Source organism: Bactrocera dorsalis, chromosome 4, assembly GCF_023373825.1.
Source record: "Bactrocera dorsalis isolate Fly_Bdor chromosome 4, ASM2337382v1, whole genome shotgun sequence".
NCBI classification, from domain to species: Eukaryota; Metazoa; Arthropoda; class Insecta; order Diptera; family Tephritidae; genus Bactrocera; species Bactrocera dorsalis.
The window spans coordinates 68,137,098-68,154,133 of NC_064306.1; the positions used below are offsets into that span (position 1 = coordinate 68,137,098).

Here is a 17,036-nt window from a genome sequence, read left to right on the forward strand (position 1 = left end):
TAAGTTCCAAGTCTAAAAACTAGAATAATCAACAAGGTCACAACCAATCCCACTGGAGCAACTGTAACCCACATATAAAATTAATAATTAATTAAAAACATATATAATGAAATGACAGCTGCAAATGTGAAGATAGGAAAATCAAAGATTAAAGTACACAAATTACATATGTATGTATGTACATGTATGAAATGACGCAGAGAGTTATTTATGTTTAGAGAGAGTAGTGAAATGAACAATTTGGTGCCAAAATGAAATGCAATGTACCGTAATCGCTTAAAACACAGCATAAACGTCATAGAAAACAAAACTTTAAATATATAAGAGCATACATACAAACATAACCTCTAATCCTTTGGAGACCACAAATAAAAAGGTAACAATGAAACATCAGATTTGATGCCTACAGTGATGAAATACAACTTCGTCAACTTTTTAGGAATAATTAAAGTGCTCACAAGTTTTTTAAAAAGAGGTTGAGACTTTTTTCCAGTATCCTAATGTACTGTACACCCGAAGTTGCTTATATGAAAAATTTATAAAAATTTATTTGTGGTCTCAGCAAGCTTGCCATAAACATACCATACATTTGAAAACACTTCTCGACTACAAACATAAGCAAAAACTGTAGACCAAAAACTCGAAAAGTAGTGCTCGACTCGGCCCACAAACACAACTCAGCGTACATATATAAATGCCAAAACGACTGAAGCATCCCTAAACTTATACTACCCACAGCCTGAAGAAGCTGAGCACCAGCTTGTAAGCATCATTAGACTGCAACTGCTCAGCTGTGCTTGAATGTAGCATATCTCTTGTTCACAACAAATGTAGAATAGCGAAGAAGTACCGGAGGAAAACGCATTTTATAGACCAACTGCCAACGATTATCTGTAGATGTGTGTGTGTGTGTATAATTCGTTGGTTTAATGTGGAATAGTAGTTACTATTTTGTAGTAAATGCCCACTATGTTTTAAGCAAAAGTACTGAACGTTAGAAAATGCTTTTTCCACTAAACAACAAAAAAATTAATTGTAAATACAAATTTATATGTCCTTTTAGCTATTATATACATATATATATAGATATAGAGTATAAAAAGTGAATGTTTCATTTTTGATAATTATATGTTTAAAGCAGATATGTAATCGCATATTATATAAGGTGTAAGATGTAATGAACTTTTTTATTTTTTTATTTAGTTAATATAAATGTAATTATTTATATATATTTAGTATACGTTTAGCAAAAGATATTTAAACAATATTATAAAGGAATAAAAAGTAATAACCACAGTAAAAGCGAACTTTATTCCTGTTAACTAAGCTTAGACATAAATTGCTTGGCGGGCGTCAGAACGTGATGACATCAATGTATAATTGTCAAATGAGATATAAAAATTATTGAACAACAATTCAGTTGAAGCTGTCGCCACGCTTGCCATGCCGCCACCGAGTATATACTATTATGGGGAGACAGTAAGTTATTATCAATTTCTATATATACCAAGCCAAAATAATCCATGTCAAATTTCGTGAAGATATTGCTTCAAACAAAAAAGTTTTCTATACAAGAACTTTATTTTGATCGTTTAGTTTGTATGACAGCTATATGATATAATGATCCGATCTGAACAATTTCTTCGGAGCTTACACTATTGCTTTAGACAATAAATCATGACAAATTTCATCAAGACATCGCCTCAAATAAAAGAGTTTTCCATTCCAGAACTTGATTTTGATCATTCAGTTTATATGGCAGCTATATGATATAGTGATCCGATCTGAATAATTTGTTCGGAAATTGTATCATTGCCTTTGAAAATAATCCATGCCGAATTTCGTGAAAATATCATCCCAAATAAAAAAGTTGTCCATACAAGAACTTGATTTTGATCATTGAGTTTATATGAAAGCTACATATGAAAGATTTCTTGGGGTGAAAAAGACGTGTGCAAAATTTCAGATCGATATTTCCAGACATGAGGCGTTAATTTGCGTATATACAGACGGACGGAAGGACTGATAAAAAAGTTAAATCGACTCGGCTCGTCACGCTGATCAGTTTTATATACATTTTATAGGGTCTCCAACTGTTGCTGGTTGTCACAAACTTCGTGACAAACTCAATATACCCCAAACAGGGTACAATAAACGCTTTCTATGCAATTATTGATGTGACGGTTGCTGCCATGAGCAAACCCCACACTTCGGCTCAAGAAGCGCCACGTTGGTTAATTGGAAATCAGTATGTTCGGTTCGATGGTGTGCAAAATATTGAAGCCTTTATGCAAGATGCAGACGCGCAACACACCGCACTCCACTAAAAATTTTGAGAACTGAAAGGAAAACGTGCTATAGTACCGTACATTAGAGGGAAAAGTTCAAAAGCACTTACCTGCACGGCGTGTTCGTGTGTATTGCTAATGCATATGACAATGCGGCCGTGCATTAGTTCCTCCAATTGCGGCACGCCTAGTGCATCCAGACGCGGTTCTGACAATTGTGCAGCGACAAATGGCACATTAAGGCTATGTGGCACGTGCACATGTGAATACTCTACGGCGCTGCGCAAATCCAGCGCACACATGTCGTTTGGCGCGTGATGCAGGAGATTCGTGAAGTCTTTGGCGCTAATACGCGGACACATCTCGGCTTGCAAGTGCGCCAACGTAACGTCGGTTGTAATATCCTGAAAAAAAACAAGGAAATAAAATAAAAATAAATAAAAATAAATAAATAAAAAAATAAAATAAAATAAAAAAAAAAAATTATTTAAAAAAAAAAATTATTAAAAAAAAAATTATTAAAAAAAAAATTATTAAAAAAAAAAAAAAATTAAAAAAAATTTTATTAAAAAAAAAAATAAAATAAAAAAATGTTTATTAAAAAAAAAATAAAATAAAAAAAATTTAAAAACAAAAATTGAATTTTAAAAAAATTAAAAATAAATAAAAAAATAAATTTAAAAAATTTTTTAATTAAAAAAAAAAAACGAAACAAAAAAATAATAAAAATACAACAAAAAATTAGTAAGTATAATTTCTGTTTTCTGTTTTGTGTTCATCTTACAAATTCAGTTAGAGGTTCTTCGCGCAGCACATGCAGGCGATGTGAAACACTCTTCGGTGTACATTCGTACATCTTTTGTGATTCTAAGACACAATTCTCCATTACGATATCCGGTAAATCGGAAAAGAGTAAAATGCATTCGTTAAAGCCAGAGCTGAGCAGCGTGCTCTTTAGCTGTTTTAGTATAGAGATGCCGATGAATAGCGGATATGAGCTATCGCCCAGCATGAGCTTGTCCCAGAGGTGCATAATCTTGTGAAGCGGGAAAACGTCTGCAACGATGAGAAACATTGAAAAATAAAGAAAATAGGAGGACAAATAAAACCTACGTGAAAACATAGTGAGAAACCAAGGTATAGCGAATAACTCCGGTATAAAATTGATGCTGGATAAATGCTTAGCCAAAATTGGTTCATGGAATGCTGTGAGTTGGGAAAATTTGCACAGATATTCTTTAATAATCGCCGAATTGTCTCTAAGGAAAAACCACTGAAGATATTTCGGTATAAATTTGTATAGACTGAGGAAAGCCAACTCTAGAGAGGATTAGCAAAATAACTTTTTGATTATTGAACTACATGAAATATGCGCTAGAAGTCACCTTCATTATTAAAGTTGAGATATAAAAATGGCGCCGTCAGTGAATCCAAGCCCTGCCAATACACATATTGGGGATGGGCAGTCACCCAGGCTTTTAAAAGCCGTTTCAGCTTGCAGTGACCCACCGGCGACGATAGTAACTCATCATATTGATGACAGCGAGGTATGTCTACTTCGATCTGTTTATAAGTAATTCAATTAAAGCTTATAATATTAAACATTTTGACACACTCACCTGACGATCGGTGGAGGTCGGCGTAAACTTGTCGATCTTCTCATAGCTGCCAATCGGTATCACATCAAGCAGACAAGCCCAAATGGGACCACGCAAATATGGTGGTATATCTTTGGCAGCCTCCTTGCGTATCATGTCACTCGTATAAGGATAACCCTATAATGGAAATATTTAAATTGTAACTACAATCACTACCTACACATATTTACACCGATTACCTTAAGTAATCTCGAGAAAAGACGCACACGATAAAATTGATATTCGATATCTTTTTCACGTATAACCAGCGGCAATTGCGCCATACTAGCGCCGAAATTGTGTGGAAACTTCGGTGAATGTATTAGAGGAAAATATGCCATGGCTGGTAGATTACATAGCTTTTCAAAGAGATTATTCAATTTTAGCGGCACCACGCGATCGTCCATGAGATAGCTCTGACTGCGTTTTGGTCCGACAATTGCGCCATTGAGGCAAACTATTTGTGGTATGGCTAATATTGGTGCTTCGCTGCGAATGAGGCCTTCTTTTTTCAATTCACTCTGGACATCGCCGCCAGCTAATTGCCACCAGTAGTAAATCTGTTCAAGTGGGCAACGCAGTAGTAAAACGTTGGATTTGGGTGGTTCAGTATATGCGTATGTAGTGACATCTTTCGAAAAATATGGATGTGACAAAAGTTCCGTTGGCAGTGGGCGTTTTGATGGTGCAACATTTAAGCAAGTTTCAACCAAAGCACGTAATTCTCCGTTAATTTGCGCATATCTTTCCAGACAGTTGTGTTCCCGTGCGATTTTTTCAAACACATTTCCTACTTGCAAAAATGAAAGTATTTTACGCGTTATATTCGAGATTTTCATGCCAGACCAAATGGTTGTCTGAAGTAGGAGTTCAGCCACAATCATGCCCAGAGACCAAATATCGCTTTTTATGTTATTTTTCGCACCAAGGAATCGTTCCGGTGGCATGTAACGAACATTTCTGTCGATTTATAAAATTGTATAAAAAAGAAATATCAAAATGCATTTATTTTCTCATTGCTTACCCGATGGGAAAGGGCACATAATCTCCACACTTCGTCATATGATATAATCCGTAGTTGAAAATTTTTACATTATTACAGTCGTCTAAGAGTATATGTTTTGGTTCCAAATTATGTACAACTAAATTTTGCTCTGCTAACTCTTTAAGTGCGCAGACAATTTGGTAAAATATCCGAGCAATCAAAGAATCAAGTAAAGCAACGCGTGATTTGTCCAGCAAGGTGGTGCCAAAATATTCAGATACAACGATTGTACGTTCTGCATAGTAAAGAAAAAACTTGTATTTTCTGATAAGTATTTGAAGGGGGCGTAATGTGCATACGTACCATGTTTCCCACGCACAAAATCTAAATATTGACACAAATGCGGATGTTTCAAATCCTTGAGTCTTTGTGCGCGTCCCAATATTGCAATCGAGTTTGGCGTCAGAGGTAAACCATTGCTACCACATACATCACCAGGATGTGTTTTCGCAAAGAAAGTGATTGCAGCCAAACGAGACTCAGGTTTACTTGATGATTGATGCATCTCATCAGAGCTCAAAAGGCAGCCTTCAACCAACAAATCTTGTATTATTTTGCCAATACTAAAGCAACAACATTTTATTTAATACTGCACCGCCCTTATATAGATTGATATTTTTTCGAAAAATAAATATAATATATTACAATGCCGTGCTAAAACAATTTGCTGAAAAAAATAATTGGAATGCGGCAAATTTTTGTATTTGTTTATTTAATCAGCTGATACCCGAGCGAAAACAGATGTGTTACATCAATTTTAGAGTGTTGTTAAATTTTTATTTCAATAAAAAAAGGTAGATAAACAAATTAAATCAAAATTGGACCATGTTTTCAGAAAAGCCGCTCTGCTGAATAATTATTCGGATAAGAAACGAATTTTTAAAATTTTAAAACAAATATGGTATACTTAAAAAAATACTTTGTTTATATTTTTCTCCTAAAACGGCAAGGCCAAAACTCGTTGAGATAAATAGGGAAGTAAGTTAGCTGCATTTCTTACTCGCTGTTTTTCACTCGTTCTTTTGGATCGAAGCATGCTCTACGACACCGATATTAACATCGTTCTTTTTCGTCTTGAATTTCATCGCGTGCACATGTGTTAATTCTTAATGAAAATTGGTGGCGCTCGGAGTCTAAATTGACTATGGTAATTACATATTTCTTTTCTAAATTATTTAAATTTGTGTTTAGTTTTTGTTGATGATACCAGATGACGAGACTGAGTTTTGTATTTTATCGCATTCTTCTTTGTATTTTTCATTGAAAATTGCAACACAAAATACAAGACAAATGATTAATCGGCAACGCTGAAAAAGTGCTCAAGTCTTGTATTCACTAAAACTTCATTATGTAAATATTAATTATTATATATTTTTTCTCTTATAGGAAATGATAAAATCGAGAATTGAAGGACGCATTATGAAAGTTTCCTGACGGAATTTTTGTTTAAAAAAAATTGGAATGAATAAAAATGTATCAACACAGTTACCTAATAAGGTGTTACGGATTTCCATGAATCCCTCCTGATGCAATGCTCGCATAAAATGGTACGCAAATTACGCTTGTTTAGAAGATCTTATTATCTGATGAGAAATTGCACAGACCTGTTCTGATATATAATGATAGAGATGCATATCTACTGATTTAAAAATTAAATAAAATTATGTTCAGTTGCATAAAAGCAGATATTTCAAATATATGTTTTATATTTTTAGATACTCATGAAAACGGTAATGGATTGACGTAGTATCGCAACACAGGGAAGGACAACAAGTCGAAAACGGTTAGTACTTTTGTATTTAGATTTGCATATAGTTTTTTGTGATGAAACTCTGCTTCCGAATAACTTTTGTGGATTATAACAACTCAAGCTCAACAGGACTGATTTGCATTAACACTATTATTTTTCTCTATCAGCTGGAAAATGCTTATAAACGAATTTTTTATATTTTCAGGTCATTCACATATGATCATCGAGAACTCAAAATGGCGTATTCTGGATTTTGAAAAAGGTAATTATTAAAACAATTGAAGTAATTGTAAAAGTAAATGATGATAAAACATGGCATTTCCTTTTGCGGTTTCCACCGGAAGTTTACTAATGACGGTTAGGACGTCTGATACTTAGTATTCCATAATTCCTTTTTATTTGATGTTCGACAAAAACTTAATCTTATGTTTTTTCCTTTTTCAGGTGCCATCATATTTGGAAGGCCCGCGGCTAAGATAAAAATGATGAATAAAAGGTGTGTGTTGTACCATGAACTGTTTGTGTTAGATTATATATGATGATAAAACATGGCTTTTCCTTTTGCGGTTTCCACCAGAAGTTCGCTTATGATGGCTAGGATTGTCTGATTAAAAAGAAACTTATTAGCACATTTTTTAAAAATTTATAAATTAAAGGCTAATAAATTGTTTTCCTTCAATTTCAGGTTTTGGATTTCAAAAGTTGAATTTAAATAAAATATATAAACATACAAATTTTGTTTGTCTTTTCAATATTAAGAATGAGATAGGAAAAAACACGGGATGTAGTGCTTATGAAACATTAAGGTTTCATTAAAATGTTCTGAAAAATAGCGAAAGTCTGAGAGGGCAGATATGTTGTAGTAGCGACAAAAAACATTCACAAATTGATTGTGAGAGTTACCGGCCTGGCGGCTTGACCGAACAAGTTGTGTCGTGGGTACGAATTATTCCATCCAAAGACTGTCAATTCGATATCATTCCTTCAAATTACTCCAGGGTTATTTTCAGCCGCCTCAATAACATCAAGGTGATGTTTCTTCGGTGGGAAAATCGTAGTTCACGCATTGTCACATGGTATTTATTGTCGGTTGATATGCCAGAGAATGCTTAACCTATTCCCATAGACGTTTGTATTATGCAAATGGTCATTAATTACATTTCTCATATTTTTAGTCCCTCTTAATTGCCTGGTTGCCCAAGGCAAAGCATAACTTAATATATAAAAATTTTGAAATGTATGCGGCTGAAAATCATTATGGGCAATATAGCAACCATCATGTCCGACGTAAAAATGTTGCATTATAAGTATCAGTTGGCAGAAAAACAAGTATCGCAATATTGGTGCAATTCTTTGCTTGCTCAAACATATCCCATAGGATATATTGCAGTAAAACAATGATTTTTACCTAAGCAACATCTTCTATAACTATTTTATGTTATTACAGCTACTACTTCTGAGCAGTCCATTAAAAGTTCTATATTTACCAAAAAATTTGCCCTTAAACTAATAAAATAAGATACTTTGAGTTTTTTGTATTTATTTATTGGTTCTTAATTAGAACTTCATTAGCATTTATTTAAGCTTCGACTTGGTGGCGAGGAGCACTTCCAGGCTTCTCAGCCAAGAAGTCAGCGAATTCCTGGTATGGAGTAGCACCCAAAGGCATTTCCTTCCACAAATCGGGAGTCAAGTATGCGTAAGTCTTGGCGATGGCAGCATAGGTGGCCTTGGCAAAGTTACCCAAGGTACCAGTTGAACCACGAGCTGATGTATAACAATCCTCAATACCAGCCATTGTCAAAAGTTTCTTAGGGACTGGAGCCGAGACAATACCAGTACCACGAGGAGCTGGGATCAAACGCACGGATACGGAACCACACTTGCCAGTAACCTTGCATGGCACGGTGTGGGGCTTACCGATCTTGTTACCCCAGTAACCACGACGAACAGGTACAACCGATAATTTAGCCAAGATGATAGCACCACGGATAGCGGTAGCTACTTCCTTGCTGCACTTAACACCAAGACCAATGTGTCCATTGTTGTCACCGATAGCAACAAAAGCCTTGAAACGTGTACGTTGACCGGCACGGGTCTGTTTCTGGACAGGCATGATTTTCAATACCTCATCACGGAGAGCTGTGCCCACAAAGAAATCGATGATTTCGAACTCTTTAATTGGCAAAGAGTAAAGATAGATTTCCTCCAATGAGTGGATTTTTCCATCACGCACTAAGCGACCCAATTTGGTAACTGGAACCCATTCCTTGGAGTCCTCCTTGCCTCCACGACCACGTCCACGGCCACGACCGCGACCACGTCCACGACCTCCACGGCCACCACGAGAACCAAATCCTCCACGGAAACCACCACGGGCTGGAGCTGCGTCCGCCATTCTGCAAAACAAATAGATATTTTTATTAGTCACACAATTGAGGTTATGTTCTGCGAGTGATTCTACTATAAATGAAATCAGACACCTTTAAGCCATCTTTAAGTTACTAAGCAGATGCTAAGTAACTTTCTGGAGGAAACCGCAAAAGGAAGATAAATTGTATCATCACAGATTACTAATATTTTATAAACATAATTTATTAACAATATTTGATGAAGCCACGTGGGCTTCCATATGACAACTTTTTTTCACTTTACGCATATGATAAGGAACCATCGATTTAATTTAGGATTGAATTAATTAACTGAGTGATTTTTCAAAAGATTTTATGTTTTAATGAAAACTAAAATTAAATCCAAAAGAAAAAAAAATTATGTCTTACCTGTAGTTAAATCAAGTAATATCGGTGAAGGGAAAAAACCGAATGAACGAGTCAACGGATTTCGCTTTTTCAGGAACCATTTTGATAAAAACGGCGAATTGAAATTAATCGCTCGTTTTGTATCGAGCTCTTATAGGGTTTGTTCCGAAAGTCATTTTCATAATTATTATTTATAATTGTAAAAATTACAAAATTAAAACAATTTCTTATTGCAAAATTCATAACTGTCAATTAACAATTTCATTTCCCACTACACAATTTTTCTCTGCAATGTTCTCAAAATCTTGTTTTTTATGTACTATATACAATCCATATATTATTAAATTTTTTTTTGGCATTATGTCATGCCCTGTATCCGAATTAGTTTGTTTGTTTGTGAAAGTACCTAGAATTTCGGGGTTGAAAAATTAGAAAGAAATTAATTTGAAAGTAAAAAGAATTTTATCACCCTAAAACAAAATAAGGTATTTATTGTTATATCGGCAGCCCTGTAATAACCTATCACACAAATGACAAAAGAAAATAATCGAAAACCGGTATATTTATTTGTGTTGTATTAATAAAAAATTTTGTGTAAATTGCTAAAAAATATTTATTTCACCCTCATAATATCATTATATACATAAAAAATCGCTATTGTACGAATGCAACTGAAGATATTATACACATAATAAACTATAAAAGAGAAAATAATAAGTTTGCAAAAGTACCGAATTAGCAAAAATGGCAATCACCGACACTTTGCATTACATTACCATTGGTAATCCCGTGAGCAAGGCTGTGATTTCCAGCACCACATCATTATTTTCCCGCGGAACGGTATGTGGATCGTTCATTCTTTGTTTAAATTGTATGAATCTTCTCATATTTTTTAATTTAATTTAGACTCCGAGCACTAGTGCGCCGTCTGTGAAAGCTTCAACTGAAGTAGTCGCCGCTAAAGTTATGGGGAGCGTAATTCCTCCACTATGGAAATTAGCAGGACGGAACCACCTTTTCGTGCGTTTAGCAGGCTTAAGCGGGGCCTCAGCCGTAATTCTCGGGGCAGTTGGAAGTCACAAATTGCATCCGACACACGAGAAGGATGAGATGAAAACAATCTTTGAAACAGCCAACCGTTTCCATTTCTTCCACTCATTGGCTCTTCTTAGCGTACCGTTGGCTAGATATCCAGCTGTGGTAAGAAATAAAAAGTTATTGTAGGAATATTTATTTATAAACTAATTCCGAATTATTTTAATTAGACTGGTGGTCTATTATTGGTTGGAACTATATTATTTAGCGGCACTCTTTATTATCGTGCATTTACTGGTGATAAACAGTATGCCCGTTTTGCGCCATATGGCGGATTTTGCTTAATTGTCGGCTGGCTAACGTTATTGCTTTAAATATTGGAAAACTTACTGGAAGAAGGATGAAAGCAACAAATAAGCGATTTTGTGTTACATAAGCAAATATGAACTGCAATTCAACTAATGTACACATATCCATGTATACTTAATTTAATAATCACAGAATTAAATAGTCTTTGTTATGAATGAATGTCATATGATTTGAAGTGCTTGCAAATTGGCGTAATCGAAAATTTCCATAAAATTGATTTTTAATGGTCATGCTTAGATAACAATAATGTGTACAATATTTGACTATAAAACATACGGATAGCGCGTAAGTAATTGAATGTACTCGTATTCATATAAAGGCGCGTCGAATTGGCCACAACACATTCGCAATGTAAACATTTCCAATAAAACGAAACCAGCAATAATGACGTAAGTGTAAGAAATATGCGGGCGAACATTATTCAAATTTGGTAGTCTAAAAATTCTGTTGCATTGTGGGAGGAAAATACGAAAAATGAACGAGTTGAGAGGAAAATTATTAGAGACAGGTCTAATGTGATGAGCAGGTGTACCATGGTGATAAGTTTTAGTGAAAAAACGTAAGTTTGAATGATAGAATGAAATACGAAATGAAAATATTTTTAAATTTATTTGTGTTTTTACTCATATTTAAATAAAAAAAAGCATTCGCTTAAGCAAGGAATCGAGGATTTAATATATGGATAGCATATGTATGTATCGAACTGAGAACTTCTAGTAGGCGGCAACTTTGAAGGAGATACCAACAAGATCATCATAAAGGACTAGCCCAACAAAAAAAAAAAATCGCGTTGTGTTTTTGAAGTTTGCAAAACATATGTATAACTTTTGCAATGATTGATGATAATTCGTGTAAAATTAAATCATACGGCAGTTTTTTTATATTAAGCTTTTTTCGTTTTACTATTTGAGATGAAACAGTACAGTTAGTTTTTAGTAAAGAATTGTTTGTATAAACATTAAAAACACAATTTTAATGCTTCATAACATTATATTAAATTGCAGCTCTGGGATCTGATCTCGATTATTATACTTATCGAATAAAATATCGACAGTTTGTCAAGCAGTGTAGTGTTTGAAAGCTAATTATTAAAGAAAGCAGGAAATAATTACGAAGAACACAAATTGTAGAAATAGTAAAAAGAGTTAAACATTTTGTTTTATAATTTTTTAAAGCTTCTTGTTAATAAGAGGCAAAGCGAGTGTGTACTTTTGTAAAAAAAACTTTTTTTTAATTTCACCTATAAAAGACAATCGATTTAATTTCCAGAAAAATTTTCAAAATCTTCAATGATTATTTCCTCCTCAATGATGTCCTGGGAGTAAAAACCCAAACATTGCATACGAAAACTCTTTAAACCCTAATAAATCAACCAGTCTCCGCGTGACATTAACCACTAATTTCAAACACAACATTTTACCGCTGGTTAGAGTAGCTACCACAACCACAACAAACACTGGTAAGACTAAATTTTAAACTACATTATTAAGTTGCTCCTGTTATCAATTCTGATAAATGCACTATAATTTTGAACACAACCGGTTAACAGTTTTAAATATATTTTACTATTTAATCAACAGCCAAATACGTTGACATGGGGTTCCCCGTAATTTGAAAAATAAAAAATGAAGTTTGTTGCAGAGAACTGGTTCAAAATTCAACATTATTTACTGCTTTGGGTTCGACATGCACATGCATGAACATGACATACGGTAGTTATGTATGTAAATATGAGTTGAGTTAACACTAAGTCATTTTTGTACGCCACTGTTGTGCTTAAATTTCATATGAAGCAATTAAAAATATTTAAATAAAATTTCTAAGCGTAAGATATGTACATATGTGCATACATATTTGAAGCTAAGTTCATAAGCTGCGTTTTCTGCGAAGTGTAATATGTGTGTAAACAAAACCCAATATTCTCAGAATAGTTGCATAGTGAAGTATCAATTGAATGTTAGTTAAGGAGCACACCTGGTGTCTCTTCTGATAATTTTTTTTAATCTACTGTTTTAAGATTTTGAGAATATATGTACTTACGCATAGGTAATGAAAAAAATAAAAATAAAAAAAAAACCAAAATAAAAATAATTGTAAGCGAGTTATTCAGGTGAAAAAGTTCTCCACTGCTATGCATTGATTGCGACCTTCACTGTGATTAGGAGGTTATATACAGTTGGAATTAAAAAAAATCGATTTTTTTATATTATTTTCTTAATTTACATATTTTTAAGAATACATGCAAAAAATTTCATATCCGGTGAATGTTTTCGAAGTTGCACTCAAATTTGAAAAGGCGTTTCAGAGTGCTATGTAAAGCGCATTCCAAACTTTAAAGGCGTTTTTCTCAAAATTGTGTTTTCAAAGCCGGTGACCAACTTGGAAACGGCTAAACCCATTAGTTTGAATTTTTAACACGAGCTTCTAAATGTATTTTTTTAGTAAGTAATACAAACATTTTTTAATCAATAAATATTTTTTATAAACAAATGAAATCCGTAATTTTTGTCAAAAATCGTTTTTTTTTAGAAACCGCCGTTTTGTGAAAAAAATTTATTTTACTTATTCTTTAATTAATTACTAGATTTAATATTACTTTAACGAAATCTGTTTGGTTTCTTAATTTCAGAGGATTCAGTTCAGAGGAACAGTGGTCACCGCAAAACGTCTTTTTTTGGGCGAAGCTCTCGGAGATCAGCTGTAGTTCCTTTCCAAATAAATATTTTTACTAATACTAAGTCTTAAAATACAGTTAAAAGGTACCATAATATGTGTCCAAATTTAAAATTTTTATTTTTTAGTTAAGTAAGACGATATAGACTATCGACATAAGTAAAAAAAATATATAAAATATTGTTATATATACATATATGTATGTATATAAATGTTTTTTAGAAACCCCACACTAAGTAAACCGTTTAAAGATATCGAAAGCTAATGTGAAATACAATAGAATTTTCACTTTTGATATTATATTTTCATTCAAATGACAATGCATATATGTTTGAGTGTATTTGTTTAGCTATAAACAGTTATAAGTCCACACACACACACACACACACCAAGATATAGTTTCAACCCGCTCTTGGTACACTAAATATAAATAAAAATAAATCTAGTTGGCAGTAACAGCCGCCTAGTATTTAAATGACAAAACAAATGCTAAATTTAATTACTAAATAAATCTCAAAATTAAAGTACGCGTATGTACACATGTATAAACAATAAAAACAAAGATTATAAGCCAGAGAAAGACATATATACTTACATAGGCCAGTACGTTCCAGGTTCGAGTGATTACGCCAAATAAATACACACACATCAACGTAAGCACATGTACACATACATACGTCGCAAGTTGTACATAACGGTGCGCGGCTACAATGTGCAATACTTCGCATCTCGTCTTTGTGTTGATAATCTCCTCAACGTACCTGAGAGATAGCTAGTAGATATACTCGCATCTAATGTGAAAAACAATATCATTTTACAATGTGTCCCGAAATAAAGTGCTTTAAAGGGGTAAAACGAGGAGAAAGAACTGAAATATATGGTATATAGCATCCGGAGCTATAGTCAAGGTTTCGTTTGGATGTTACACTTGTGTGACGCCTTTGCAACGAACAAACCAATAATCCAAATGGAAATGAACCTGACAACTTTATTGCGCACTTCTAGAAAGTGTTTAATAACGCAGCCATTGGACGGACACGATGTCAAATAAGCACGTGGATATATAATGCGCTGTTGGAATGTTATGTTAGTACTTTATTTGCCGTTATTTTCCATTAAACTGGGTTCTAAACCTGATAATTCTCTTACGGAAACATAAAGTCGTACGTGATTGATTAAGCAGAAATAAGTATAATGGATAATATGAGGCATAGAAAAATAAAACTGAATTTGAAATGTAGAGGTTTATACATAATGATTATCATTAATTAAGTATAAAACTTTATAGAAATGTAAATGTCAGATTATGCTTATGATTCTACACGTCTAAAGCTTGAATAAAAGCAAGGCTCTATGATTTTTTAGAGCTTAAGTTTAAAAAAAAAAATGATTTTAAAGATTAAAAAAAAAAAAGAATTTGTGCTTTAAAATTCGACAATTGCACAGCCAAGGAGCATAATTTTTTTACTTGCTGACAAAATCATTACAAAGTTACGTATACGACGTGTACGACCTGCAGTGTTTTTAGATAATTTGTAACTGTCAAAAATGATTAATACTGCTTTTAAGTACTCACACTGTCAGTTTCAAGCCAAATAAATACGAATCCTTTTCTTAAAAGCCTGATAATAGTTCGCTCGTCACTACCAGCTAGACATTTGCAGCAGAAATCTCAATTATAGCACACCACTGCCAACTATAGAGTAGCTGTGAGGTGAATTCGAAAATATCGGTCGCGTGCCAATCTATTTCTGTTTTGCATTCGCAAATCAGCACAACCCCCCGGAGTGACTCATAAAATGTAAATTTTAACCTAAATGCCATAGGTAATATGAGAAATATAGTATAGCATGCACTGGAATGAGTCGTATATACCAACAAAACAATAATATTGTTAGCGCCATCTGTACTATAACCACATAGGAAATACTCGTAAAACGCTAAGTCGCACGACTTGTTGCTAAAAATGATAAAGCCAAGTTGTCTCCTCAAATTCCAAGTGAATGAGCGAGCGTGTATTATGCGCGAGACATCCACCGGCTTCTTTAAATATACAACGTGAATTTTTTATGGTTTTATGATCGGAGCTAAGCGCTAAATAGCCAAATAATATATGACAGATGACACCGCTGACACTGTTGACAACAACGAGGGGGTGGTGTGGCGTTCTAGCGTTGTGCAAATTGTTATGCGCCTATATGCCGTTTTATATACGTTTATATATTTATATGATATTGTACATAGAAAGTTGTTGGTGCGCTGTTTTTGAAAAAACGGAGTAAATAACAGAAACCTCTATTATCATATTTTAAAAAGACAAAAGAGACATATTTGATGGAAATATTTAAATAGTTTTATTACTATTTTGACCCAAAAAAGTTTTTTTTGTACTAATACTATTACAGATTTCTAAGAATAACGAACTAAAAAATATAAAAAATAATAAAAGAAATTGCAATAATTATATATATAAGTATATATGACTTCTTTATCGAAACAATTTGAATGGGCCCTAGACCACAAAGGAGTTCCGGGAAACGAAGCAGCTGATGAGATCACCACAAGTGTCATCCGTCTGGCTACCGAACAAATACAGACAATACAGACTAAGAACGATAAACAACGAAACTTACGAAAGAGCTGACAGGCGGATCAGAGCGAGATGGAATGCCTTAAGTACATGCAGGATCGCCAAGATCATGTGCAAGAGACCCTTAGGAAAACTCGCTTGCTTCTTACTCCACATGATCTTGGCGATTCTGCATGTACTTAAGGCATTCCATCTCGCTCTGGCTCTTGACAAGTCGCAACCTACTGGCATGTGAGCCGGATGGACATATGTGATAACGATACAAGCAGAAAGTGCAGAGAAGTTAACAATAGAGATGCTGGAACAGCTCTTATGCCTTCGTCCGGCACTGTCTAGAACTCGACTCAAGTATCTAGAAGCTTCGGAGTTCAAAGGACTGGAGAAAGTATCAAACGTAGTCATAAAGTTGCTCTTAAAGTTCGCAAAAAAATTTTGACGTCCTGTGTGAAGAATTCTTCACCTCAAATTTAACTGAAACTTCATCTGACATTACTAAGGAGCAGTAAGTCTATATATAGCGCAATAGCCACCCTTTATAACCCAACTTATTCAAAATAATAGAGTTCTGACCGCCAAATTTTGGCTGACTTACTTTAAAATGATTACCTTCGAAGCCTTTAAGCATTGTATCTCAAAGACCTAAGTAAAATTTCATAAAGATCGGTTGAGTAGTTCTCGCGAAATCTTGCCAACCGACTTCAAAAACATAGTTTCGAGTCAAACGCGTTTCAAGATTTAAGTGAAAATAAAAGCTAGCCTCGATCGCACAAATTCTCAAGGCTGTATCTTCAAAACTATTACCCGAATCAACTTGAAAACTTATGAAAATATTCTAGAGGTGCTGCATTATTAAATAAGACAATCTATAAATTTGATTTTTCTAAAAATAA

At 33.9% G+C, this 17,036-nt stretch overlaps 3 protein-coding genes and 1 long non-coding RNA gene across 4 annotated transcripts; 2 read left to right on the forward strand and 2 right to left on the reverse strand.

Annotated features, from left to right (window-relative positions):
* Positions 1-1,019: 1,019 nt before the first annotated feature.
* Positions 1,020-5,713, reverse strand: LOC105224957 (TBC domain-containing protein kinase-like protein). Its single transcript, XM_011203233.4, has 9 exons — positions 5,274-5,713; positions 4,950-5,205; positions 4,126-4,885; positions 3,908-4,063; positions 3,674-3,851; positions 3,402-3,608; positions 3,073-3,344; positions 2,399-2,692; positions 1,020-2,339 (listed from the first exon to the last, which is right to left on the reverse strand). Exons 1-9 carry the CDS (start codon positions 5,473-5,475, stop codon positions 2,235-2,237), a joined length of 2,430 nt encoding a protein of 809 aa, XP_011201535.2. The 5' UTR covers positions 5,476-5,713; the 3' UTR covers positions 1,020-2,234.
* Positions 5,714-5,959: 246 nt separating this feature from the next.
* LOC125778523 (uncharacterized) lies at positions 5,960-7,454 on the forward strand. Its single transcript, XR_007422768.1, has 6 exons — positions 5,960-6,117; positions 6,357-6,517; positions 6,686-6,753; positions 6,926-6,982; positions 7,165-7,216; positions 7,406-7,454. It is a non-coding gene; the product is annotated as an uncharacterized LOC125778523 (long non-coding RNA).
* A 789-nt stretch (positions 7,455-8,243) lies between these two features.
* On the reverse strand, positions 8,244-9,660 carry LOC105224955 (40S ribosomal protein S2). Its single transcript, XM_011203232.4, has 2 exons — positions 9,501-9,660; positions 8,244-9,119 (listed from the first exon to the last, which is right to left on the reverse strand). The coding sequence occupies exon 2, from the start codon at positions 9,116-9,118 to the stop codon at positions 8,300-8,302; it is 819 nt and encodes a 272-aa protein (XP_011201534.1). The 5' UTR covers position 9,119; positions 9,501-9,660; the 3' UTR covers positions 8,244-8,299.
* Positions 9,661-9,975: 315 nt separating this feature from the next.
* Positions 9,976-11,052, forward strand: LOC105224954 (transmembrane protein 256 homolog). Its single transcript, XM_011203231.4, has 3 exons — positions 9,976-10,319; positions 10,386-10,679; positions 10,745-11,052. The coding sequence occupies exons 1-3, from the start codon at positions 10,224-10,226 to the stop codon at positions 10,886-10,888; spliced, it is 534 nt and encodes a 177-aa protein (XP_011201533.2). The 5' UTR covers positions 9,976-10,223; the 3' UTR covers positions 10,889-11,052.
* Positions 11,053-17,036: the final 5,984 nt, after the last annotated feature.

Excerpts from the sequence above, each read along its gene's own strand:
- LOC105224957 (XM_011203233.4), bottom strand. The coding sequence starts at position 5,475 with ATGCATCAATCATCAAGTAAACCTGAGTCTCGTTTGGCTGCAATCACT. Across the intron at positions 3,852-3,907 it reads CGACCTCCACCGATCGTCAG|ATCGAAGTAGACATACCTCG; the intron begins GTGAGTGTGTCA and ends ACTTATAAACAG. Across the intron at positions 3,345-3,401 it reads GTTTCTCACTATGTTTTCAC|ACGTTTTCCCGCTTCACAAG; the intron begins GTAGGTTTTATT and ends TCATCGTTGCAG.
- LOC105224955 (XM_011203232.4), bottom strand. The coding sequence starts at position 9,118 with ATGGCGGACGCAGCTCCAGCCCGTGGTGGTTTCCGTGGAGGATTTGGT.
- LOC105224954 (XM_011203231.4), top strand. The coding sequence starts at position 10,224 with ATGGCAATCACCGACACTTTGCATTACATTACCATTGGTAATCCCGTG. Across the intron at positions 10,320-10,385 it reads CATTATTTTCCCGCGGAACG|ACTCCGAGCACTAGTGCGCC; the intron begins GTATGTGGATCG and ends AATTTAATTTAG. Across the intron at positions 10,680-10,744 it reads TGGCTAGATATCCAGCTGTG|ACTGGTGGTCTATTATTGGT; the intron begins GTAAGAAATAAA and ends TATTTTAATTAG.